Source organism: Sitodiplosis mosellana, unplaced genomic scaffold, assembly GCF_009176505.1.
Source record: "Sitodiplosis mosellana isolate CC-2019 unplaced genomic scaffold, AAFC_SMos_1.0 Smas_scaffold_6167, whole genome shotgun sequence".
Classification (NCBI taxonomy): domain Eukaryota; kingdom Metazoa; phylum Arthropoda; class Insecta; order Diptera; family Cecidomyiidae; genus Sitodiplosis; species Sitodiplosis mosellana.
The window spans coordinates 1,559,124-1,585,765 of NW_022601408.1; the positions used below are offsets into that span (position 1 = coordinate 1,559,124).

At 36.5% G+C, this 26,642-nt stretch overlaps 2 protein-coding genes across 5 annotated transcripts in view; one reads left to right on the forward strand and one right to left on the reverse strand.

Moving 5' to 3' along the window:
* The window catches only part of LOC129575410 (CCN family member 2), a 53,158-nt gene extending 36,111 nt beyond the window's left edge, over positions 1 to 17,047 (reverse strand). Inside the window, exon 1 of one of the 2 annotated variants that reach the window (XM_055459004.1) lies at positions 14,319 to 17,047. The gene's annotated coding sequence lies outside the window, so the exon portion shown is untranslated. The remainder of the gene's footprint in view (positions 1 to 14,318) is intronic. The other variant, XM_055459006.1, reaches the window with a different exon arrangement.
* A 5,171-nt stretch (positions 17,048 to 22,218) lies between these two features.
* Positions 22,219 to 25,869, forward strand: LOC129575794 (valine--tRNA ligase-like). Of its 3 annotated transcripts, XM_055459863.1 has the most exons (8): positions 22,219 to 22,412; positions 22,493 to 22,864; positions 22,926 to 23,002; positions 23,062 to 24,339; positions 24,451 to 25,062; positions 25,141 to 25,258; positions 25,340 to 25,677; positions 25,764 to 25,869. In XM_055459863.1, the coding sequence occupies exons 1-8, from the start codon at positions 22,340 to 22,342 to the stop codon at positions 25,818 to 25,820; spliced, it is 2,925 nt and encodes a 974-aa protein (XP_055315838.1). In that variant the 5' UTR covers positions 22,219 to 22,339; the 3' UTR covers positions 25,821 to 25,869. The 3 variants fall into 3 exon arrangements, with proteins under 3 accessions (XP_055315838.1, XP_055315840.1, XP_055315839.1); XM_055459865.1 differs by lacking the exon at positions 22,219 to 22,412 and having other exon boundaries at positions 22,783 to 22,839; positions 23,078 to 24,339; XM_055459864.1 differs by lacking the exon at positions 22,219 to 22,412 and having other exon boundaries at positions 22,819 to 22,839.
* The last annotated feature ends 773 nt before the right edge of the window (positions 25,870 to 26,642 follow it).

Consider the following 26,642-nt stretch of genomic DNA (forward strand, 5'->3'; position numbering starts at 1 on the left):
ACATACCGATGTTACACTTTAAAAAAATCTTTTTTGTTGTTACACTTTGAAAAAATTCGATTGTGTTGTTTCATTTCAATAAATTTTTTTTTTTGTTTCACTTATATGTGTTGTGAATAGAAGTTGCGTTTTCATTCTCGGACATTCAATTTTCATTATATAATTGCGTTAAATGAACAGAAATGAACAGAAAAATAAGCTTGATTACACCATAATGATCGAGAGGTAGAAATGAAATTATTCGAAGGAAATGAAAACGACAAATTAATTGATAGTCGTTATACGTTATTAAAGCTTTGATTTTTCAGCCATAAAACATGGAATCATAGTTGGCCGTTCATTAAACGCCCTATGAAGAAGAGAAAACGGGAGAAATGCATGCTAGAAATTCGAACGAGCAAAAGACGAAATCGACGAGAAAAAAAAATAATCTCACAGGTCACGTTTTCCTTTGAGTCCATCAATTTCACTCAAATAAATCGATAAATGGAAATGGTAACAAAGGCTGGAGAAATTAATTCGAGAGGCCATGGCCTTTGCAGTTCCGAGTATTTTTCCTTTGAAATTTGAATAGGTCTAGAAATCAAACGAAACGAAACGAAAAAATTATCATCATTGAAGTCAGAAAGATAATCACAAGGTTCCATTGTGTGGCTCCCATTTATTGGGTCGGGAGGAAAACTTTTTTTTTTGTCCATTATCGCCTTTTGCACACGAAACATTGCCAAGACCATGCACGTATGTGCCTATAACAGTTACAGTCGGTAGTCAAGACAAGACACAGAATTTTCAATTTAGTTTGCAAACGTCGTAGCTAATGAAGACAAAACGATGTGAACATGCTGAGCTTGTTGAATATATGTGTTTGTGCATGGGTATGTGTGTATAAGTTGAAAGCGTCCTTAGTTTCTATCCAAATTCTATTTATTATTAATGCCAAGCAACAGTATAAATATTTCATAACGGTAGAAATGGGTATTTGTGAAAATGCCGTCGCTATGAAAAGCTCATCGTATCGCACTTCAATACATGCCGATGCCTAAATGCTTCGAACTTGACTAAAAAGCAGCCGTTATGCTAGTATATGCTGGTGAGAATGTGTATATTTGTCAAGGCCAAATAAATTGAACTGAAAATGGTAATTTGAATACTAGTTTGTACTCGATCCTTTAAAAAAGAAAACGAAACATTTAAATATCTTGTCACGCAATGGCATTCCGCTGCCATTGTTACTATTATTGTTGCTGCCTTGTGTATGCACTCGTGTTCTTGTGTATGTTTGTGTGTGAATTACCCAAATAGCGTTGGCTTCATTAAATATATTGCTTTAGTTGCTTTCCAAACAATCAATAACTAATCCTGAGTCTTGAGAGTTATTTACAAGAGCGCGCGTGGAAAAGAGAGAGAAAGAGAGAGAGAGAGAGAGAGAGAGAGGGACAGGGAAAAGGGGGTGAGATTGCTCATTGTGCTCTGTTGGTTTGAATTATCAATAGATTTACACATGCATAAAATGCCAGCACAATGGTGAGGCTATTGCCGCGCCGGATCCGACTCAAAATTGATGAACATTTTCAATTTGCTGTTGAGGTTGAGAGGCGAGAACGAGTCTATGAAGTCTATGAAATGTGTATTTTGTTGGCTTTCACCATGTTTTAGTGCATGTACAATGTACAGTACATACACTAGGTTTGTTCATTGCCGGAATGACACTTGTAAATAATGCTGAAAAGCAAGCACAGTTCTGCCAACCAAACAATGTTCTTATTGCTTGTTCGACAAAGCCAGTGCGCAACACACCCATTGTACGTGTTACATACACACACAGTTAGAACACACAGGCCGAGCGGACAATGAAATGAAATGAAAACAAGTGCGCGATCGACTCATTGTCTGTGTTTTTTCAATTTTGCATTTTGCATTTCGCATCGTATTACTCCAGTAGGAATGGGCATTATCGATGGAATCCATATGCACAAACACACATATCGACGGGGGAGCTTCCTATTCAAGAAAATTCGTTGTGCAGCTTCACTTTTATCACATTAAACATTAAACCAATATTTGCTGATTTTTTCCGGTTTGTTTAAATGCTGGTGAGAGAGAGAGAGAGAGAGAGAGAGAGAGAGAGAGAAAGAGAGAGCCAGAGCTGGTAGACTGCAAATAGTTTCGCTTTTGCTATGCAATGTGCATTTTGCATGTATAAAATACATGTTTTTAATAAATTTTACATACATACATATATATATATATATTTCATTTTCTTTTCTCCAGCTTTGCGCACACAGAATTCAATTCATGAGCGAAATAATTTAATATGTCGAAATGCCAAAATCTACCACTGAGCATTTTATAGCTGTTTTTATCTTGTTTAGTTTTGGCACAGTTTCGCTTTGCAATTAATTCATTTTTCCTGTACATACGAATTTACAACACAAAAAGGAAGCCCAATTTTGATTGATTGCACCGAAATGACCTCAATCATTTTAAATTTTGGAAATTAAGTGGAAATAAATTAGCGTTTCTAATTTCCGACAACCAATGGCAGAGGGCAAGCGTGCGACGCGGCGCTGCAACACAAACATAAATCGCAGAAAAGCGACGACAACTACAACAGAAACTGCTCCGAATACGGTATTTTTTACATTGTATCCATATTGGTCAGATCGATGTGATTTATTCCAGTTTTTGGATAATTTGAAGCAAAGGCTACAACAATAAGTGATTAATACTGTCACTGGTTTGTTTGACTTGATGTGTGTATGAGATGTTATCGCACGAGTCATGTGCTTTGTCGTACGGCCAATGCAAGCAGCATAAACAACAACACTGCAGTACACATTATCGAAATGTGGTACCAGTTGATCGCTTGTTGTGCACATCTTCAAGTATTTATTTGAGCAAATATACACAGCGTAGTCTCACTCATTGTGCTCTATTCGATGTGAATTAGACCATAATACTCCGACATTCGAATATTCAGAGGAGTGAAACAAACAAAAAAACTACTACCCATTGTATATGTATGAAATTCTAATAAGCTGACCAACAGTGCCGAAATCACACGCATCATAAATAAAATCCAGCCAAAATGCTTATTATTTTATCCGAGCAACGCCAACAAGAACAACATAGAAATGAAGGTTCGGGCAACGCGGAAAAATATTCCGTTCTCGATCGACAAAATATTCATTCATTCGTCTATGTTTATGAATATATTTTTAATATTCGGAATGTACTGAATATTTATCGAATATTTTCGCACGTCTACATGCATTAGGGTGTTTTTTTCTCTATGTTCCCGAGATTATCTATTGATGACAAGGTCATAAATAATTGAAGCGGCTTGTCGATATTGATATGAAATCAATTTTTGTTAATTTTCAGACCGAAAAATTGGATCGACAAACGATTTCAAACGGACACAACTTTAGCTACTTTCATCAAATTCTATACACACAGAGGCACACTCTATCCTTCTTCCTCTCCCCATCTCTCTGCCAGAGACTCTTTGGTGCAATTAATCGTACACAAAGCTTATTGAATATTTATTCGATGCGTCGAGTAATATTTGTAGCTTGGAAAAAGCAATTTATCGTTTCAAACACATAACACTCAAAATATTTATTTAATATGGGCAAATATGCTGTGTTGGTATTCAATATTTCGGGTCGGGAGGATGGTGGTAAAAATATGAAATAATATGTCGTTCAGAGAATACAGTGAACCTTGGCTAACGAACGTTTGGTTACCTTTTGCTATTGAATTATGTATTGTGTACATATTTGGGTGACATTGTACTGTTGCTGTTGCTTCTGCTACTCCTGCCATTGCTTCATCTCTCTTGCCAATCTTCCATACACATGTAATTAATGTACGTGCCGAGAATGCAATAATGTTTGCTTAACTAATGATATAGTATAATCTCCACGGGGTCGTGTCTAAATCTCCAAAATGAATAATGTGCGAAAATGTGTATGCAGATTTAACTCGATAGACACACGAGCGAGAAAAAGCGAGTGAGAGTGAGAGAGAGGGGGGACAAAGCGAATATGAGGCGAAAGTACACGCATTCATTCAATGAAAATGGAAATGCCATTGTAATATTATCTTATCATCGTTGTGTTTTCTCATCAATTGCCTTGGTTCAATGTCAAACAATGTGATATTAATAATTACATTTGTGCATCCAAAAGTGACCCTTTTTTTCTATCCCTTTTCCACTTGCCGTACTACTGTTACTGCTACCGCTCGAATGACAATGGCATAAAATTGCCATGCAATGTACGACGACGACAGCCCAGTAAACATAATCCGGTGTAATGATTCGGTCAAAGGACATCGACTTCAAAACACTCTACAACTAAAATCCCGTTTATCCATGACAACTCTGGGAAAAGGCCATTTTCTTGCCACATCGCTCTTGTAATCGAAATTGAATTCGGAACATTGTCGGGGATATGTGTGCAAAAACGACAGAACCACAAATGATATTATATATACATTTTTTTGTTGTTGTCGGGGAGGTTCTTTTCAACGATTTCACTATATCATCATTCCTTTCATTGTATCCCACATAAACTATTCATTTTTTTGTCATTGTTGCCTTTGTTGTTGCTTCGTCCATCACCAACGTAAATTTAACTATGCCTAATATGGCCATTTTCACATCGGAATAGCATTCATTCCTTCACACATGACGATGATGGAGAGAGAGAGAGAGAGAGAGAGAGAGAGAGAGAAAGCCCATGGAAATACTTCGATGCCCTTAATGACGAAGCAATCGTTTCACATTATTTCGATGATGTTTCGATGTAATGTTTTCTTGTTTACAATTTACAAAATTGCTACAAAGCGTTCAACCCCCTTTTAAAAAATGCAGTATTCGTACATAGAGCAGAATACTGGAAGCACTGGAATGCTGGATTTATGAAATGTTCAATGAACGAGTGTTTGTTTATGATTTAATCACACTGTTGTTATATTCGTCAAACAAAAAGGTCATATGCCAAAAACAAGCGGAATCGATGCCATTTGCAACTCATTGTTTTCCGTGCATAATATTATGATGTGCCTATATGATTTCTGCACTTGATTTAAAAATCACCGAGTTAAATTTGATAAATTGAAACGAATATATGAATTATATGCTTTACGAATACGTTCACGAGATCAAACGGGACATACACATTGGCATCGGGATAGTCTTACACTAATAATAACATCATTTTCGAAAATATAATCCGTTCAAATTTCGTAGCATAAAGAAGCACGGTCGTAAACGCATTCACCACGTACTCACATTGTCAAACATTGCCGTCAAAATGTGTGGTGCTTTTTAAATATACTCATTGAGTCTATTCCGGTGCACACTGGTCATTGACAAAACGAAATAATTCAAATTTGCACTGACCTCAATTTAAGTGAGTAGTTGTTGAAAAACGACAAAAATTTTTTGTACCGCAAAGTCTAATACATGGAATGATTCTTTCAATCTATGATTAAATTTTAAATAAAACACTATAACCCTCTAATGCATACAACCGCCTCTAGACGGGCAACATTTGAACGCCTGTAGAACGTAAACCGTACATCGGATCACTTTGCTTCAAAGGGAATTTTTATTCGTCAATGTTTTCGCTTTATTTTTGTCTTTAGCAATATTTCTAGGGGTTTCACGCGAACTCGAAGGCCGAAGATTTTACTAAATAGCTGGAAATAAAACCATTTTATGTGTAAACTATAGATATTGCTTCTTTTTATTCATAAACTCGAATTTTTTAGAATTTTTTGAATCTAAAAATTCTGGAAGTGAGTTTTGGTGGATCCGCAGGATTCTTCAAAACCGCTCCTGGTTCTGGTAGTGGATCCTCAGGATGGACCAGGGCATTGTCAAACCCAGTCTGATCCATCCTGAAGATCCACCAAAACCCACTTCCAGAACCGGGAGCAGTTTTGAACGATCCTGAGGATCCTCAAAAACTCACTTCCAGAACATAATTTTCAAGGTGAATGTTGAAATATTTCGAAATAATACGGATTTTGGTGAATCCCAGAGAATGTGAGAGAAAAGAGAGAAATATTGAAATGTTAGATGAATTTTAAGTTGCGTAAAACCCCTAGCAATATTTGTCTATGTAGTGTGATTGTGAAGTTATAAACAAAAATGTGTGCGAAAACAAAAATTTGACAAAATAAATTATTCGAACTCGAAATTAGACACATTTTTGACACTTTTAAACAATGAATTTGATTGTTCTCTGATTTATGTCAATCGCATTTCCCGACTAAACCATGAGGAATCCAGGATTATGAATATTTAATTATCTATGGCCAGAAATCAAACAAGTACCAGTACTCCCAGCCCTGGGAAAAATTAATGCATTAGAAGGTTAACTTTGCTCTTTCAAATTATAAATGAAATTATGGTTCGAATGCATTTCGACATTTGTCATCCACAGCGAGTATCAACAAATTACACTGGACTCAGCATCAGAGCTGTAATCACGGGGGCGCGAAAGGGCGATGAGCGCCCTTCGATGATTCACGAGCGCCTTTCCTAATTCAAATAACGCTTCAAAAAAATCATAAAATATACGTTCACAAATATTTCTCAATTTGTTACAAAGTTTTGACATTAAGAGGGAAAATATTATTTGCAAAAAAAAAATCACAATAATGCTAATCGAATCTTTGTATTATTCATATTTCAATTAAAACTTATTGAAGCCAACAATTTGAAAACTGTCAGTTTCTATGGAGAAATAATCTAGAGATGGCAATTATTATAAATGAATATTCGGTTCGTTTAAATTGGTTGAAGTATTGTCGCGACATTAGCAATGTTAATTTGTATATAACGTAAAAAGAAATACCAGAAATATCGGAAAAAATGTTGTGTTTTCTTTATGGTCTATGCGCAATGAATATTTTGTTTTAAATTCGATATATATGGTTATCCTCAAATTATACTAAAACGGAGTTCTTTTTGGTTTCAAATATTCCAATTCTATAGGCTACAAGATAATTCTAGGTTAAAAAGACTATAAAATAAGCTGTTTTAGTTTTCATAAGTGTTGTTATTGCGAGCGCCCATGATTATTCTTTGAGCGCTCCCGACGTTCCGAGCTGACTACGGCCTTGACTCAGCACTCCGTTTGCGTGAGTGAGAGGAAAAAGATGAAAAATATACACAGAAATCAAAACATGTAACAATGTGTTGTGGTGCGAGCGCACGCTAACAAAATTACAATAAAACTCAGTGTAACAGAACAACAGCTACTTGAAATAAATTTCAATCGATCTGAACAGCGGTGACCGTATTGGTGCCTCCATAGTGTACATTGCGATGCTTCTGTTTAAATACATATAGATGCTTTCATATGCATCGAGTTTGTGTGCCTTGTTTAATCATAGATAGTAGTGATACACAACTAAAACTGGCTAAGTTGATTGAAATCATGCCTTTTGTATGGAGACAATCACGTTTAGTTATTCTTTCAGTCAGTCGACTAATTTGGGACATTTTGACTAAGAGTGATTTGTGATTAAAGTTAACTGCAGTTGCTTATTTTGTTCGAGACAATCACTTTTAGTCAGTCAAAATGTCCCAAAATTAATCGACTAGTCAGTCAAAAATTGTGCACACGGGATTCCATTATACCAAAAAAAGGCTCACATCCGTCACAATTTTTTTTTCGATGGGAAACGAATAAATTCAACCTAAAAAAAATAGATTAAAAATGTGAACAACCATTTGCATGAAGACAATGAGGGTGAGAGAGGAAAATATTGTCACACATACACACACACACACAAAAACCATGTGCCTTTGCAACAACCTTTGTCTGTGCCAATACCAATCCATGCTAAGTGTGTAATGTGTGTAATTCATGCATATTAGCTATTGAGCTTCGAGATTTAGCGTGTGCTCACGTTTTGTTGTGTAAGCTCGGTGATGCTTAACAGCTTTTTTCTACTATTTTTTTTTATGTGTGTGTTGTCGTTGTATTATGATGCAATCTCACAAGCCGGGAACCGAAAAGACGTCTTTCAACATATTTTACACACATATAAAAGGGATGATGCGTGTGACATCAATCCCGCACATTAATATTTGCGTTCATTGTAATTGCATATAAGGTCGGTTTGGTATACTCTCTTTTGGCTCTGTACGTATGTTGTCAAACATCGTTTTATTATAATGGTACAAAATGATTTCGGTATTCTTCGTGAAAAACCACTAATATAGCAAACAAGCAAATAACCAACAGTGGATACAAACACTTTCTGCATATGACTGAAATTGAGACTGAGACTGAGACGGTATAAGCTGTGATAATGCAACAGCGTTTCAACATGCGAATGAATACACATGTGTTACATCCGATTTTAAATGTGATGCACGAGTGTTTCGTCCGTTCTTTCTCTGTCATTCTCTCTCTTTTCCTCTCTTCGCCGTACACACGGTGCAAGTGCTACGGATCAAACAAAGATCGACAAGAGAGAAAAAACACACAAATAGAAGATCCTGAATAAATATTTTAATCCAATGGAATACAATGCGATGATTTGTGAATGGCATTCATGTGGTATTGTGGCGTTTGATTTTATGTAGTTCGACAAAGAAAAGCCAGTCCTGTTTTTGGTAGTGGTGTTGACGGTGGGATTGGACCGGTGGACCTCGTTTCGGTTTGATATTTGATTTTACATTTTCATCGCTTTTTACGGTTTCCCAATTTCTCTCGGTAGCATTTCAATCAACCGTGAATAATGTAACGATTTGGTATTTGATACGGTCCATGTGTCGCTTATAACCACAGGCTAGCATACACAGACATACACACACACAGAGAGAGAGAGAGAGAGAGAGAAAGAGAGAGAGACACCATTTGAATTGCTATGAAATGGAAAACCAAGACACAAATGAGAACGATACGTCAGCAAAATCAATAGATAGGAAAGAAGTGCATGCTTCATTCGTGTCTGGGTGTGTATGTGTGTGTGTTTTTGCGACCTTCTTTGTTTTGTTCTAAAAACGCTGAACTACTCTCGGTGAGAGTGATGACTAAACTCCAATAGGCACGACATGGATTCTGTGTTTTTTTTTTTCATGTGTGCTAGCACGTTCAACAGTAGTTTGCATTGCCTGCAAAAATAGGTGGGATTATTAATAAATTGCTGTTGATCTGCAACGCATGGAAATAAGTCCGACTTTTACCACAACGTTTTCTCGTTTGCTTGTTTATGACCCATTTCTATCTCATTATTCTGGATGATATGCGATGAAAACAACAACTCAATATCCTCTTCATCACAGCTGACATATTTTTGCTTATATCCCTCCATCTCACTGTCTCTCTTCATACTAGTAAGTACATGTATATATTTTTTTGCGCTTTATGGTATCGCATTTCCAAAAGTGCTTTGAAACATTCCTAACGATATCCTATCCTTATGTTTGACATATGCCTCGTGAAATATCTTGCAAGAAAAGTGCTGAGCAAATTTCATTTTCTACACAAAGAAACGAACACAAATCACTTTTAGTGAAAAGTGAGTGAGTGGGAGATCCGAACAAGACCGAACCGAACAGAAAAAAAAATGGAAAACAATTATAAAGAGTCCTTGTCTCTTTCCGCACAAAATGTACGGGCACATTCATAGCAAGTATTGCATGGAAGTAGTATAGAATCGTCGTCAATCAAAATGCGAATGATGCATGTCAGACAACGGAATCTTCAGCTCATCTTATATGTTCACAGTCGCACTTTAATGAGACAATTTGCATCATTTTTCCCTCCCATCATCATCAACCCAACCCATTTCCAGATGTTTATTCGTTTTAATTAAACGTCTCTTCTTTCGTTTGCGTATTCTTTTCTTGCGAAATGGGAATATACCAAGATAGCGACGGAAAAAAATTGAGGATAGGGAGGCATTGAATGGCTTTCGTCGAAATTCGATTTATCATCGAACACAATACTTCTTACGAAATATGTGCGAACAAAAAAATATGTTCTGAATCCATTTTACTATGAATGGTTGAAATTTGATGCAGAGAAAAGCGAAACGTCTAAAGCGACACATTCACGGCTTTCCGTAGCCTTGAATAAATAGGCAAAGAATCGAGTCAGATTTTATTTGATTTTTTTTTCTTTATCTCTCTCTCTCTTCCTCTCTCTCTCTCTCTCTCTCTCTCTCCTGGTTAGTCGACGCGTAATGTTATTCCACTCTCAAACATCAAAGGCGTGAATATTGAAAGGAGTTCGCTGTATGCTTTTTATGGTTTATTAGCGTATTATCCATCGTGAACCACGAGAGTGCTTTTGATTGTATACAAGTTAAATCAACAGCCGCCGTATACACCGAATTGTTTGCAAAAATACTTTCATTGTATATTGTTTGGCTTATGCGTTTTTAAGGGCATTTTTCCCAACACTTTTACCGCACACACACTCTCTCTCTCTCTCTCTCTCTCTCTCTCTCTCTCTCTCTCTTTTTCTCTTCCTCTTTGTCATTCGCTTCGCAAATTTGAAGCGTTCGAATTTCCACACATACACAAAAACTGAAGAAAAAAATTTTGTGTTCACTTGGTAAATTGCATTGTCATGGATAAATATGGAAACAGAATGTGATTACGTCAAGTGAAAATGTTCACGTCCAAATGAATAAAAATAAATTTCGAAAGTGTTTTCTGGATTTTGATAAGCGCGTGTGTGTACATGAAGTTTCTTAACATTTTCTTGAAAGATGTTCAACAATGTATGTTTTGGATATATTCAAAATGAACGAACGAACGAACGAACAAAAAAAAGTACGTTATCACATAAAAGTTAATCAATTAATTTGCTACCATCTTCGACACCGTAGTTCTTCGGATATACCAATGAATCATATAGAATGTGTGGAAGAAGAATGGGAGAATTGGTCGTAAAAGTTCGTACAAGTGAGAATAGCGTCAAGATAAAATGCTGCACTGCTCGATTTCATGGTTTGTAATTAAAGTGGCGAGTCGTAAGCCAATTTTGGTACTTGTCTTTTTCAATTTGGTGGTCTAGACGCAGTGTGAACACACTTCACACTAATCCAAAGTGAGAAAATCATATTTCAAAGCGATACCAATAGTTTCGGGGCACCCAAATACACGGACACAAAGCAAACGGGAATGAAAGGCGCGAACAAACACAAGAGCGAAGGGATATTGACTGGAATAGTGTGCTTGGAATGAGTTCTTTTCACTTTCTCCATGAGATGATTTTACGGTCAATTAGATGGCATCAAAGGTTCATTCATTTTATCAATTTTCCTTTGAATGTATTCATGGAAATTGGTATTGACCTGACTCTGATTAGTCTCTCATTTCAAGTTAAGCACCGTAAAAATGAGCTTCGGTGCTGACAAAATCATTGCTTAGTGTTTGTTCGCTCTTTTGCTCGTTTTCACGCTCGATATTTAAGCTCGAAACGGATGAGAGATAGGGTAGAGCAACATCAACATTTTCCACGCGCAATTTTTCGTTGTGAGCAAATAGTTTCGACATTACGCTTAAGCTCATCGCAGATAAGAGGAACTGGGTTATTTTTTTGTATCACTCTCTCTCTCTCTCTCTCTCTCTCTCTCTATCTGTCTCTTTCTCCTCTTCACTCTGTGTATAAATCGCTCATCAACAACAACGATGGCTCATTCGAGCCATTTTCGTTCTCAATTTCATTTTAATCATCGCACCGAATATGTTAATCACATGAAACAGTGCGGACATTTTCCAACAACATTTTTCGGTTCAACTTTTCGGCTACTCATTTTGTAAGTTTTGCGAAATTGTGTGTTTGTGTCATTGCATAATTTAATTTGTTTCGGTTGACAGTTCATTTGAGGTACATGCTCACTAGCGTGTCACATGAACAGATAGTGTATTAAAACCTATTTCGCAAAATGAAAAATAAAAAATCAGTTGCGAGTTTTTTGGCGCAAAAATTTATTTCGAAAAACAAAGACGAAGGATGAACCAAACCGTATGAATATCGAAAATACAGTGACGAACGTATATACGTGCGGATGAGCACACGTTATTAACAGATGCAAAGAACTCATATTAATCGCAACATTTGCTAGCCAAAATAAGATATGTTTTGCTCATCATTTTTTCCTTTACTCGCTTCCGGTAGTAGCTTTCATCGTGCGAATGTCTGTATCAGAAATACGAAATGGATTTTAAATTCAATGTCTTGATGGCATATTCACAAATACACAAATACACGCTCACACCAAAATAGACGAAATAAGGAAGCAAAAACATCTCAAGCGGAAAATTACTTGGGATAGCAAAAGGTTGTGCGAAAATGCTGCATTGTTTCATGAGTACCATTTCATGTTTGCTGAAGAGAGAGTTCATTCCATTCTATTCCAGACACACGTAGTCACAATCACATCGCATTAATGAATGTTTGCAAATATGCTCATCAGTCATCACACTTTTGGTGCAGCGATTTTGGCGCTTGGTTACCACACAATATTTTGTCCAACGAAGTGTAGCCAAAGCACATGGCTCACATGAGTATGTGTGTATTTCTGCTCTTCAGATTTCAATTTTTTCTGCTGCTGTCAGTCTGTTTGGTTTGTCATCGTTCACACAAGTCTTCGTCGCTTTAAACCACATCCCTTGCGATTGTATCTTTGATCCATAAAACACACCATCATTTCACCAGCAACCGAAAGAAGGTGCCATTTCGCAATGTGTGTTTGATTGCCACATAATACCCGTCGAGTCTGTCGTCGTCGCAATGCTCAAACTTACCAACGAATGCGAATGGAAACTTAATGAATGTTTCGCTAGCAAAAACAACAAGTAGCTGCCAACAAAAATGAACATAATCTATTGTGGCAAGCGAATATTGGGAATGGATACGGTGTTCAACACAACTGAAAATCCCAATAAATAAACTGGAACTATTACCGCAAGCGCGTTAACGAACAAATAAATCGTTGCGTTTTTTGTTGTTGTTGTTGATCGTTATTTGTTTAGTTCATAAGCGTATCAAAAGCTTCGAATCAATGGTGATTCGTATCGCGTTATAGTTTCCTTAGTGAATCTTCTTCGTTTGAGAGTAAACACATTTTTGTTATGATCTGAATCAAGGCATGACATGAAAGTTAAGTCATTAAATGCCATAAGAAGTAGCTACGTCATCCGATGACAAAAGCAAAACATTAAATTATTTTTATCCAATAAACGGCTGACAACAATCAACTCTTTTATTCTTTTAACATTTGCTCCCTTATCCCCCATCGCTTCCACTTTTTTCGACAACTTTTTTATTTCGTCGATTCTTTATTCAATTTCCATACACATTCACAAAGGAAAAAAAAAAATTGTTGGTTCCTTTTCGTGTGATACGAAACATGACTTATGAATTATGAAGTGAATACATAATGATAAAAAAAAAGAAACGAAAGTGAAGACAAAGAAGAAAAACAAAAATTGGTTAATCGATTTTATCAGGTTTTTTTTTCATCATTTAAGCGTTTGCTTATTTATTTATCTTTGGGTGAATCAAAGTTTTTGTCCCGTTTCAAATCTCCTTTTTCCTTTTCTCTTCGGAGAGTTTTTTTTCGTTCCGAAGCCGAGAGGCTTAATAATATTTTACGTTCATTGCAAACAACTTTGATGACATATTCTTTAGTCTGCACATTGTCATGACGAGAACGAGGCAGCAAACGGGACATTTGATGTGAGGAAAAGAAAGGGGAGCGAGTGGCAAAACAAAAAGTCATTTTAAGACTGACGAAAGCCAAATTAAGATCTTTGATTATATAGTTAAACAGCATCCTCAAGTGCACGAATGCAAACAATGAAAAATTCTAATATAAAAAATGTCAATGTCACATCCATGCCCAAAGCAAACTCATTCAAATCTCATTTATTCTGGTTTTGTTTGCATCACCGGATCTTGGCGATGAAAACTCTCTTTCGTTCTCATTTTCATTTTTCATCTTCATTCTTACTTGAAGTTTTCAGTGAAGATGAGCAAATGAAAATGGGCTCAAAAACCAAACAAGCCTACACTGGGTAATATTCTACATACACAATTAGATGAATTGATTCAGTGGCTGGAATTTACCGCGGTGAAATATTTCTCGAAACGAAAGTTTCGTTATTCATACCGACATTCCTGATGCTCTATCACATACGCACAACATACTCATATCATCATACTCCAACATTCACACGGTGCTCTCACCTATCCCAAAAATGTTCCAAATTAAAACAGTCCTAATGTAGTGTCTAACCATAATTCGTTCAACAAATCTATGGTACTTACCGCTTTTGCTTTTATCTAACATAAAACTGAAGACGAAATTTATTTTTTTGGATGAAACCCGAAATTGGTATTCATTAAGGGCAACGCGTTTTAATGAGTGGTTATGCTCTACACTGCTATTGTTACTGTTGCTGCCTTTGTTCTTGGTGCTATCGTCGCCGTCGTCGTCGACGTACTTGCCGTCGTCTTTGGTTTGAATTCTACACCGAGTTATCAGTTTTCAATTGTAGTTTTCGTTGACACAACCGTCGTCGTCGTTCTCAGATCAAAGAAAAACGATTCACATGGAATCCGCTTGTGTTGGCATTTGCATGCTATGTGAAAAATTTAAAAAACGCCGGAAATAGTTCTAAGCACAGATATACCGCACACGCAAAATTCCACACGTTCTAAATGTATTTACAGCGCAAAAAAAATGTGTCTAACGCTTTCTCGTTACGCCAAGATAGATGATGCTACGGTTCGACGATATACATGTAAACACACTCGAAATTGAGATGCTGTAAAGTATGTGGATGTCGGTGGTTTTACCAAGAGACTGAGTTACAACACAATTTTGAACCGCTGTTCAGAGTGAAATAATGAAAAAAACTAGATAGAGAAAGCGGAATCTCTGTTCGCGTTAAACAACACAGTTGCACATAAATGATTTCACACAGTACGATAGAATTTACTTCGTTGCAGATGTATAGTTTCTTTTTCTTCCGCCACTTTTATTCGAGGCTCGAAAGCTCATCGAAATGTATTCACAGGGATCGGTGAATTTGATTTAATGCTTTGACACGATTATGAATTTTACAAACAATGTCTTTGGGTTATTCATTGACTTTTCGGTGTAGTGGCTTATGATTTGGTATAATGTTTGTGCTTCGCTTGATGTATATTTTCTTCACCTTCAATTCGTTCCTCGATTACCCTATTAGCTAATGTGAATGGATACTCTTTTAGCTGTTGTGTCTATCCTTTTTGAAATACACATCTGTTACACATTTATCATCATCATCATGCGATGGCTGCTTTCAGCATGAACAACAACAACGTTTTTATTACGCGCAACCATATGTAATTGATTATATTAATCCCATGTTAATAAAATGCTCGCACGCAAAAACTAATATAACTTATGTGCCATGATTCAATTTTGAATGCAACCATCAAATTATTATGCTGAAGTTTTTGGTACTGCTGCTGCTGCCGCCGTTGCCGTTGCCGTTGCCGTTGCCGTTGCCGTTGCCGTTGCCGTTGCCGTTGCCGTTGCCGTTGCTGCTCTTGGAATGGTGTATTTTGTAATTTTGTGTATTATTACTACTGTTGCTGGTGCTCCGGTGTTTGAATGCGTGCGGGTATGGATTTCTTCATTAAGATGTAGATACACTTATATTTTGGCCTGTCCGTAGGCACTTTGCTAAATAATCATTCATTCGTTCGTTGGCTCATTTGGTTGGTTAGTTTAGTGTGTGTGTTTTAAGTATGTCTGTGTATGTGTACATTACACTTGGGATACTTTTTGGGGACCATGTGCCGATTCAGCCAAGCTGAGCTAATTTCGAGGAGTTTGGGTTATGCGGTTTTTACCGAAGTTGAAATAGTGCACATTCACTCTTTCTGTTCTTCTCTCTCTCTCTCTGTGTGTGTGTGTGTATGTGTGTAAGAACCTTCGAACCACTAGCATCCCAAAAGCTGAGGTTTATTTCGATAAATTTCAAGATTTAGTTGTTATAGAATCCATCAAACCAAAACGAATAATTTCGTCATCACTCATTTGGAACTCTCGTGCAAATGTAATGTGTTCAAACCTGTCGGTTTTGAGTTCACCGCACTATATCACTTTGAATTACATACAAGTGAGAGAAAATCGGATCGGAGAGCGAGTACAAAACTCAGCGGCCACAACAATCCAACTATATGTAGCAAATAGTCCTGTCTGGTAAAACTAATGCCAAGAAATTTTGCGTTCACTCCCTGTATTTCGACCCGAATATTTTCAAACAAGTACTGTTCCGTGCAAACAAATAATATTTTATTTAGAATGAAAAAACAAAAAGCGCACACAGCAATGGCGTGTTTTCCTTATCGATTTGGTTTTTTGTTGCTTCTTTTTCTTCTTTCTGCTTTATTTTTTGCTCTGCCTCTTCTTTATTTTCATTTATTTATTTTCGTTTTTTCGTTAAATTTTTCTCGTTTTTGTTGTTGTTCAAATACCAGACGAAAAATAAAACGAAAACAATGCAGTATTATCTTCAACTATTTTACTTGCGCTTGTACCGTGTCCGTAAATATGAAGCCAATGAACCTATAAAGGATAAAGCCACTAGCAACTCACAATTATTGACAATATCTAAAATCGCACAAAATCAGCAACAATCACTGTTTTATGTGTATTTGATTTTCGATTGGATTCGATTTATACCGTAAATTGTATCGGTCGATGGGTAGCAACGAATATCGAATTTAATTTGCAGTCGATGCTCGGAGCACACGGTTTGGTTTGTTGTTTTGTTGTTCACGGTAAATGTTTTACAATACAAAGCTAAAGCTCACACATGGATATCAGCATCATAATGCGATCGCAAATTTTGAAATATACAACAACGGATGCAATAAGACAGACAGACGCCTAGGCAGACTTGCTGTTCCGAACGATTACGGTCGAAAACTGGCTGAGTTTTTGGTGAAACATTCGAATTTTATATTGCCGAACTCATCGTATCAAATGCTTGGCATTCACTGAATGTGTCGGCTTCGGTGGAAATGTGCTCTTCACATTTTCGGACTATGAGAATGCATACAAGGCAAATGGCATGACACCGTACAGTACGCTGTATGAAGAGTATACAGAGTGTGTTAGCCCGTGCGATTCAAATGCAGCATTTCAACGTTGACGAAGGTGGATAAAGTGAGACATGCGCGTAGCATCAACAACGAGGCAAAATAAACAAAACAAAACCCCAGCAAGTACCACACATCAAATCGCACTCTTTTGAAATTGCATCAAGAAGCAGTGTAATAGTCTGCCGATTGCTATCGACATTTATTTATGTTTCATTTCACTTCGAAATATTGAAATAGTTTAGCCGAACAACATTTAGAGGGAGAGAAGAAGAAAAAGAACCAACACAAATGGGAATGAGAAAAAGGTGAATACAGGCAACAACAAAAAACCGCACACACATTCAGCATTCGATTATCAACCAAGAGGTGGTGTGCTGTTGACGAATTTTACTTGTTGACTATATTCAATTTCGGTTAGATGGCTCATTCGGTCTTGTACACAGAAACCGATTTCAGGTGTTAGCGAACACAGTTCGTTTCATTTTTGTTTGCTCCCTTCACACATTCACACCCGCGCTCTTTGATTTTCTCCTTTGTAAAACATTTGAATTGAAAGCAATATTATATTTCGTTTATGTTGACAAAGGCTCAACCTCTTTGAATGGATTAAGTTGGCGAATTTATTGATCGTATCGAATGTGTTGTGTGTTGATATGTCTCCATCATCGAATATCTGCCATATAATACATCGTGAAAACCGATTACCGATATGTATTCCTTTTCATTCATTTGCTTGCTGATTCCATTTTTATTTCTGCTTTCAATTTTAAAATTTTTGAGCATTGAATAACGGTGAAGTGTGTTGTGTGTGTTTGGATTGGAAAATCATATATATGTAGGTGTAATGCATTGCGTTGAGAGAGAAAGAGTGTGTTAAACGCTGTGCAATTGTCCCTCTCTCTCTCTCTTTCTCTGCATGGCTAAATCTCACAAGCAAAAATACAAATCCTTTGAAAAGTTCGCTCGAGCTTTCTTTGATAGTCGTCAATATGTCATGTTCGTGTATGAAACGAGGAAAAATGCTTCGTATTTTTTATTCCCACATATATAATAAATTTGATGTAATAAATCATAGAAGATCATTTATTCGTCTCGTCGCACTTTTGCACACGAACAAACGTGTAACGATATTTGGTTCGCCAGCGAACGAAAGATTTCTTGCAATTTTTTGGTCGTCATCGTCGGTATTTGTCTGTATGTGTGTGTGTGTGTGTGCGCGCGTTTTTTTCACGTCTCTCAAAACAGTCAAGCCATTCCATAGTACAATATGTTTTTTCTCGTTTATATATCGCCTTGTAAAACATGAACATAGTAATGTAACGCTGTTATTTGAGTGATGATGATTCTTCCTTCTCTGCCACACAAAACTTGATGTCTTACTATATGTATGCGTGTGGTAATCTCACCCCGAAAAATTGTGTGTTAGAAGAAAAAAAAAAAAAGGAAGAAAGAAAGAGACAAAACAACGAGAACGAAAATATGATAAATTTTAAACTTAAATCGGATAAATGTCAGAAAAATATTTCATCGAAACCGAAAATATAGTTATTCATTTTTTTTTTTTGGGTGTATGTATGTGTTATATTGTGACGGATCATTATAGTTTAATGCTCTCTAGCGTGTTGTTGATGATGTGATACAGCCATCATGCCGATGAGATACTTAGAATAGAATAGAAGGAGAAAACATGTATAATGATGTGAATAATAACCGTGAATGTGGAGCGGACGACGATGCGCGGAGAAAATGATTCAGATTTTTAAATTGATGAAATTTCATTGAATCACTCACGCTCACACCAATCACGGCTCATTCATCTTCGACGCTGACGAATTGACGCTTGATTGAAGTCCACACTAATGGAACTTCTTGCCTTAAGCCATCTGTTCGTGTATTAATTTTTTTCCCTGCTACTCGACGTCCAGACTGACTCAATTCATAGCGATATTTTTGCTAGCATTTCAATTTCACTATCTCCTTCACCGTTAATAAACTGTTGTAAGCATATTTTCTCTGTGTTCGAATGTCATCGGTAATTTGTTCGTTCCAAGTGACTAAAGTGGCATATCATTCTCGGGAGAAATGTTTTCTTGTTAATCAGAATTGTTGCGTGTGCACGACGATTTTCAACAAATAATTATTCCGGAGTTTTTACAACAGAGAGAAAAACACAGCCCGGAAAACTTTGCACGCGCAAGCAAAGCATTGCCTTTACACAGCATAGAAAACTATCTACTTCATTTATCCAATTCGTCTTTCCTCCAACACTTTGAATCATTTGTCACAAGGGTACCATTTTTCTTCCACCAAATACCACGAAAGAAAGTAAGAATTTTGGCACGAAAACTCTGAAGCTGAATCTTGAACAAATCAAGAGCAAATAAATCGTATTTACCGAAATGTTCGACGTGAAAATTTATTGAATTGAAGATTCGGTCAAAATCATAGATATAGTGCCGTAATACATTTTAAATGTAAGACTTCTGCCACATTGTAGTCAATGGCATCTCTAAACCAACTCATTGAATCATTGAATATTTCGTGCAACTTTTATCAATCGTGTGTGGCTTTACTATAATATATTCAACTTTACGGCGAGACTAACAGCTTCTCTGTGAAGTATATAACTGCACACTAAGCAATGCACACTGAAATTTTGCAATGGTTACTTGATGCATTTGTCAAAATACTGTGATTTTCATAATGATGTGTGTACAGAGAAGCTGTAAGTGTCGCTGTAAAGTTGATTACAATCTGGTCAAACTCGAAATATTCAATGAATCAATATGTTGGTTTAGAGATGTCATTGGCTGTCTTCATGTTGTTCTGGCAATATCGTAATGGTCACAATCTGGTGGAAATTAATAGTAAAAAAATATGGAAAGAGAGACAGACAAGCAGAGAGAGAGGGGAGAAGGAGAGAGAGAGAGAGAGAGAGAGAGAGAGAGAGAGGGAGAGAGTGAATATAATGTTTCACGTATCAATTGTTAAGTTTATTACAATGAAACTATTTGAATGCACTTGTTGTGATTCGATTTAGAAATCGTGCGGTTTGTAAGTTTCGGCGGTTGTACGTGCGACGGCCCAAAAATTTCGTGAGAGAATAATCCAAATCCAAGTTATTGATCATAAATTGGTCGTATTTTCGAGCGAATGAATGTGAACGTGATTAAAATATCTTATCGGATTTGCTCGCGTATCTTACTTTACCCACTTTGCAGCCAATGGACTCTGTATGAATGCCGCAGTTCGAATAATCGAAAGCGTTCTCAAGTTAAATTCAGCAATATCAACAACAAAGTAATGGCAAAAAGTAGTAGTAGCGGTAGCAGCAGCAACAACAGAAGCACATTATACTTAAAAGTCGAAAATACACACCCGAAGCACTTCACTTTTGGATTTTCTTATTTAAATTTCCATTGAAATATTATACCGTTCAAAAGCGATACCATACACTTGGCTGATTACTTTAATCGCGAACAGACGGCTATGATATTGAATACATGAACACTCTGATACGGTGTGCGTGTATTTTGCCGAAAATAACACCAATCTCAAATATTTGTTGCTAATCCAGCGAATTGTTTGGGAAATTCAACCCTCTACTCACCCATACCAAAATTAAATTAAAGCGTTCGACAAGAATTTCCAAGACATAATTTCGGAATTTAACATTCGATCATTTGGCGCTTACTCAATATTGTTTGTGGCACCGTCTGTGGCCAAATGCATAAAGCAGCCTGAGAATATAGCAATCAAAAAATTATCCGTTCAAATGGCATAACTTTCGAAAAATTATTTGTCTTTGAAATAAACACATTTTCTACCGATAAGCATCCAAGCATTGAACCACAAACAGACAACATAATGTTGGTAAACATGTGACCTCATTTATCCTCGAGACGTTGGAATATGGAATATGAATGTATACATCTATTTAGTAGATTCAAAAACAGTCTGGCATGGTATAAATCGTCAAAGATTTTCCATCCATGAGGAAGAATTTGACAATAACCGTTTCCGTTGATTATCGTCGAAGTTTTTTTTTTCTCGGTCGGTAAGGCTTTAAGCGTCGCAATCATTTTGAATGAATGTGTGTTGCGTGTGTGTTTGTCTATGTATAGGGCTGGCTGGTGAATGCATGTGTCTACTTGTCTCTAGGTTAATATCCGCATAATATTATAATTCATGATAGACAATTTATTGGCTCAACTTTTGTTCAATGGCAATGCTTCGTTGACTTCTTTGTTGACTTTTTGCCGAAATATTTCTTTGCATCTGTTCCATTATACATACCGTTCACATAACTAATGCGAGCAAATAACAGTTCGCCTCTCGGATCATCATGCAGAAACCTCAACGATTTATTGATTTAAATACAGATTTTACCAGTTTGCCTTTAGACACTATACCATATTACTATAGTGAATCCACTGTCACGATCTTCAAAGCGATTCTTTATGCCTTTTTCCTTTTTCCCCTTCTGGATAAGAATAGAAATAGAAGAAGAAAGTTTCGGTTTGGATTTTCACAGTTTCTCTAGTTCAATGGCTCTTGAGCTACCTTTGTAACAATAATCCATCGCTTTGATAGCATCAATGTGAATGACACTGTGAATAGCGATAAAATCTCTTTTACTCTCTCTCTCTCTCTCTCTCTCAATCAAATCGATTCGCAGACGAGTTTCACATGTTCGTCCAGTTGGGAAAAAGTGCAACACACAAAATATGCTGAATGCGATATTCCTTCTTTCGAACAAAAAAAACCTTCGCAAATCGGATGATAAAGGGCAGAACTGTCTGTGGACTTTTTTTGCATCATTGCAATTAAGTTGTTTTCGTACCGCACTGTTGTTGCCTTCAAATGATTGTAACAGACGAAATGAAAGAGGATTTTAATCTCAATGAAGAATTTTTTTTTGCAATTTATACAAATGTTGAAATGGATTAATATTTATTTTCCTTTGGCTGATATTGGCTTTTCAAATTGAATACAAATAATTTTGGGACAAAAAAATCAGTCGAAAAATGTATCACAACGCCATCTCTATGTTAAGTAGGGAAGCGATGAAGTGACATCGGCTGTCAGCTATCATATGTTATTGCTGTCAATGCAAGAACGTTTATAACCAACACGAATCGGTTTTAGGTTTTTAAATAATTTTTATCAAATTAAAATGTTCATTGAAAATGAATAGAATATTTATTGTCAAGGGGTTTACCAGCAGAATATCGATTTTCTCCACAAATCGACGATACAAAAGTATGCACTTTGAACACGGGTTTTTACCAAATATCGAATACGTATGGTGTGCTTATTTATTGTTTCAATCCGTTTCATAGGTTTTTGTGATGTTTATAACACAAAGGAAGTGGAGCGAGATGTTTGTGCATTCGATCGAAGTAACAAGAAGTTATTCCCTAATGTCGAACGCAAGCTATATGCGACGAAATTCAACTCAATTTTGCCGCCGCCAAATGTAACGGGCAATCTTCACTTGGGCCATGCTATGATGATTACTGTTTTGGATGTGATTTGCCGGTGGAAGCATTTAAATGGTTACGATGTGGAATTAGTGCCTGGTTTGGATCATGCCGGTATCGCTACACAGGTGGTGGTTGAACAAAAACTCAAGAAAGAGCTTGGACTCACTCGATTCGACATCGGCAAAAGTGCATTCATTGAAAAGGTACTGCAGTGGAAAGACGAAAAAGGTACGTTTATTTCGTTTCGGTTTTCTTTTTTTATTTATCCAACTTTTTTCTATTCCTTCAGGCGGTGGCATCAAAGAAGATATTCTTAAAATGGGAACCATTTTCAATTGGGAAAGGGAGTATTTCACAATGGATCAAGTGAGTCATTTCGTTTGTTTCATCTTAACAGACAATATTAATTGTTCGATTTGTAATAGCATCAATCGTTTGCAGTGGCTGAAGCATTTATTCGACTCTTCGACGAGCAGCTGATTTATCGAAAGGAAGCCTTGGTGAATTGGTCATTTGCACTGAAGTCAACTATATCCGACATTGAAGTTGAGAATATTGAAATCAATGGTCCGACTAAAATTCCAGTCCCCGGTTACGACAAAGACATATTGTTTGGTGAAATATACAATATTTCATATAGAACCAGCGACGATGAATTCATCACCGTGGCTACAACTCGGCCCGAGACCATTCTCGGTGATACAGGCGTTGCAGTCAATCCAAACGATGAACGATATGCACATTTATGCAATAAAAATACACGACTTTGGCATCCATTTCGAAATGAATGGATCCCGTTGATATTTGACGACAGTGTTGATGCTTCCTTTGGAACGGGTGCCGTTAAAATAACGCCATCTCATAGTAAATCTGACTATGAAATTGCACTGAGGCACAAACTGCCGTTCATTCCTGTGATCGATCAAAACGGTGCTATTTTGAGTGAATTCAACGGATTTGCTGGACTGCCTCGGTTCATTGCACGCGAAAAGATACTTGAATCATTGGCAACTATGAATTTATTTCAATCCAAAGCCGATCACAAATTGGATCTTCCGATATGCTCTCGATCAAAGGATGTTATCGAGCTGCTAACGAAACCGCAATGGTTTTTGAAGTGCGATGAAATGTCCAAGGAAGCGATTAGAGTTGTTGAAACTGGTCAATTAGAAATTGTACCGTCGAAATTTCAACATGAATGGAATCGATGGTTTGAAAAATCGACCGATTGGTGCTTGAGCAGGCAAATTTGGTGGGGCCATCAAATACCAGCATATCATTGTACTTATGAAAATAGATCCATTTGGGTCGCTGCACACACACGGAATTATGCCGTTGACAAAGCCGTAAAGGAGTTTGGCAGAACGGAAACGGTTGACAGGGAAAAAATTGCGGTGAAACAAGATGAAGACGTGCTTGACACATGGTTTTCATCTGGAATCTTACCATTTTCGCTGTTTGGATGGCCAACTGTTGACAAACTTACTGCGAATTATCCACTTGACGTACTTGTTTCGGGTCACGACATTTTATTATTCTGGATTGCACGCATGGTGATGCTGTCGACTCACTTCCAAAAGAATGTTCCATTTCGTAAAGCATTTTGTCATGGCATTGTTTGTGATGAACAAGGCAGAAAAATGTCAAAAAGCCGAGGGAATGTTATTACACCAGATCAAGTGATTAACGGCGCTTCGCTGAACGTAAATTTCTTTATAAATTTGTTTTTTTTTTTGCTAATTTTTTTTAATAGGTATACTTAGAACGGAATTTAATGACAAAGAAAATTGTTTTTATCTTTTTTTAAATCCCAGGAATTAAGAGATGACTTGAAAAAACTGCACAAAGTTGGAATTTTAACGCAAAATGAGCTCAATAAATCGCTGCATACGAAAGAATTGTCATTTCCAAAAGGAATTCCATTTAGTGGCGTTGATGCGCTTCGATTTTCACTCTGTTATTCCGATGTTCGTGAATATTTCATTAAATTCGATCCGAACGATTGTGAACGGATCCATCGATTTTTGAATAAGATTTGGAATGCAACAAAATTCACTTTGACCAACTGCAGTGCCTTTTCGGTGGATTCTGTGTCAAATCCAGCGATCAAAGCGAATGAACTGTCCGTTATGGATAAATGGATTTTGAGTCGTTTAGCGAGGACGGTACGTGAAAGCAGCAACTCGTTGGATTCATTGAACGTTGGCTGTGCAGCTGTGTGGAAAGAATTTTTCTATGAGAATCTCTGCGATGTGTACGTTGAGGCGGCCAAATACAGCTTTCAAAATGAGTTAACAGCCGATTCACAAACACAGTGCGAAGTCTTGAAAATATGCTTAGCTATTGGGCTACGCTACATGGGCGTCTTTACACCATTTCTATCCAACGAACTACTGACCTATTTACCAAATCAAATGGAATTTAAGGTTCGGTTTATTGTTGCTAGACGAAAATTTTACGTATTTCAATTTAACATTCTCTTTTAATTCTCTTTCCCGTTTCAGCCAGAGCAGTGGATAGACGATACACTGGAGAATGAAGTGAGTCAAGTGCTTGAATTATGCTCGGAAATTCGACAAATGAAAAAAGTGCAAAATATTCTGAAGAAGCATGGTCCGAAAAGTGAGTTGCATTTTACTAACTAATAGCGGAGAAACGAAAGCAAAAATAAGTATGGAAAAATAATTATATCAATTTTTTAAGGTTACTTATTTTCAACGGACTCAAAAACACTGGAAATATTACAAAAATTCCAACGACCTATAAATTCATTAACATTTTCGATGGAAACGAATATTCTGCCGACGAAAATGGATGCATTTCTTGAACGCGAGAAATTAATTTTGACTTCGATCCTGAATGAACGTTGTACGGTTGCCATTTCAACAGAAGTCAAAGTCAAGCTAATCGACATTCAAGAGCGTAACAAAAAGAAGCTAAATAAATTACAAGAATCTTTAAAATTTATTATTGCTAAAACCACGACGGATAAATACGTTAAAAAGGCCAAACCACACATAAAGGAAAGAGATTTATCGCAGGTGCGCTACCTTACCCATATAACATTTAAACCGGATTATAAACTGTATTCAATATTTATTGTTTTATTTTCTTCTTCAAATTTCAGATACGAGACATTGAAAAACAAATAACAACTTTGTCCGAACTAATTGAAAAACAATAGAAAAATAAACGTGATAAAAATAGCAATTAAATTTGGAATAATGAAAAAATCAGTAAATTCGTAATCAATTCATAAAAGAGAGATTTGACTCTGATAATTGAGTTGAAAAGACGTTGAACGATAACGTTTACCTATAGGTAGTTCCATAATTATCTTTTTTTTTAATCTAAAGAAGACTGTGACTGAGTAGACTGATGGTACGATTTTAATACGTAGAGTCTACAGCTTTCAGTGCTGAGTCACGTCCTTCTTTGACAAAAAACCGGATGATACGATGTTTTGTTGATATCAATGTGAATGCCGACTGACAACAAAACCTTATGGAATTTAACGCCATTCACGGCTATTGTTTTTGTTATATTTGAACTGTTTGAAATCGAGTGAGCAAGTTCAAAGGATAGTAGCGACAAACAGTGGTCTCGAGCATTACAACAATCATGAGACACAATTGGAAAAGTGACTAACAAAAAAGACACACAATTGTATTATCTCTTGTGTTTATTTTGGAATAGTGTTTTGATTATAGCTTACCCTTCGTTGAACGAAATTGGTTCCGAAACTTGAACAAATCAATATTTGCCACTATAAACCAGGTCACCTTGAGATCGATGCACGCTCAACAAATTTACTAAATACGACAATAAAAACTATACAATTTATTGCAGATGAATATAAATGATAAGACTGTCGTACAGAATTCGAAAAAAATAAAATTCTTCTACTTTATTTCTTTTTTCCTTTGTTCCTCTGATAGACGCATAACTGCATATATTTGTTTGTTTCGATTGTTATTTCCTTTTTCGTTTGTTGCTTTTTTTTATA

Excerpts from the sequence above, each read along its gene's own strand:
- LOC129575794 (XM_055459863.1), top strand. The coding sequence starts at position 22,340 with ATGAATAGAATATTTATTGTCAAGGGGTTTACCAGCAGAATATCGATT. Across the intron at positions 25,259-25,339 it reads GAAGAAGCATGGTCCGAAAA|GTTACTTATTTTCAACGGAC; the intron begins GTGAGTTGCATT and ends CAATTTTTTAAG. Across the intron at positions 25,678-25,763 it reads AGGAAAGAGATTTATCGCAG|ATACGAGACATTGAAAAACA; the intron begins GTGCGCTACCTT and ends TTCAAATTTCAG.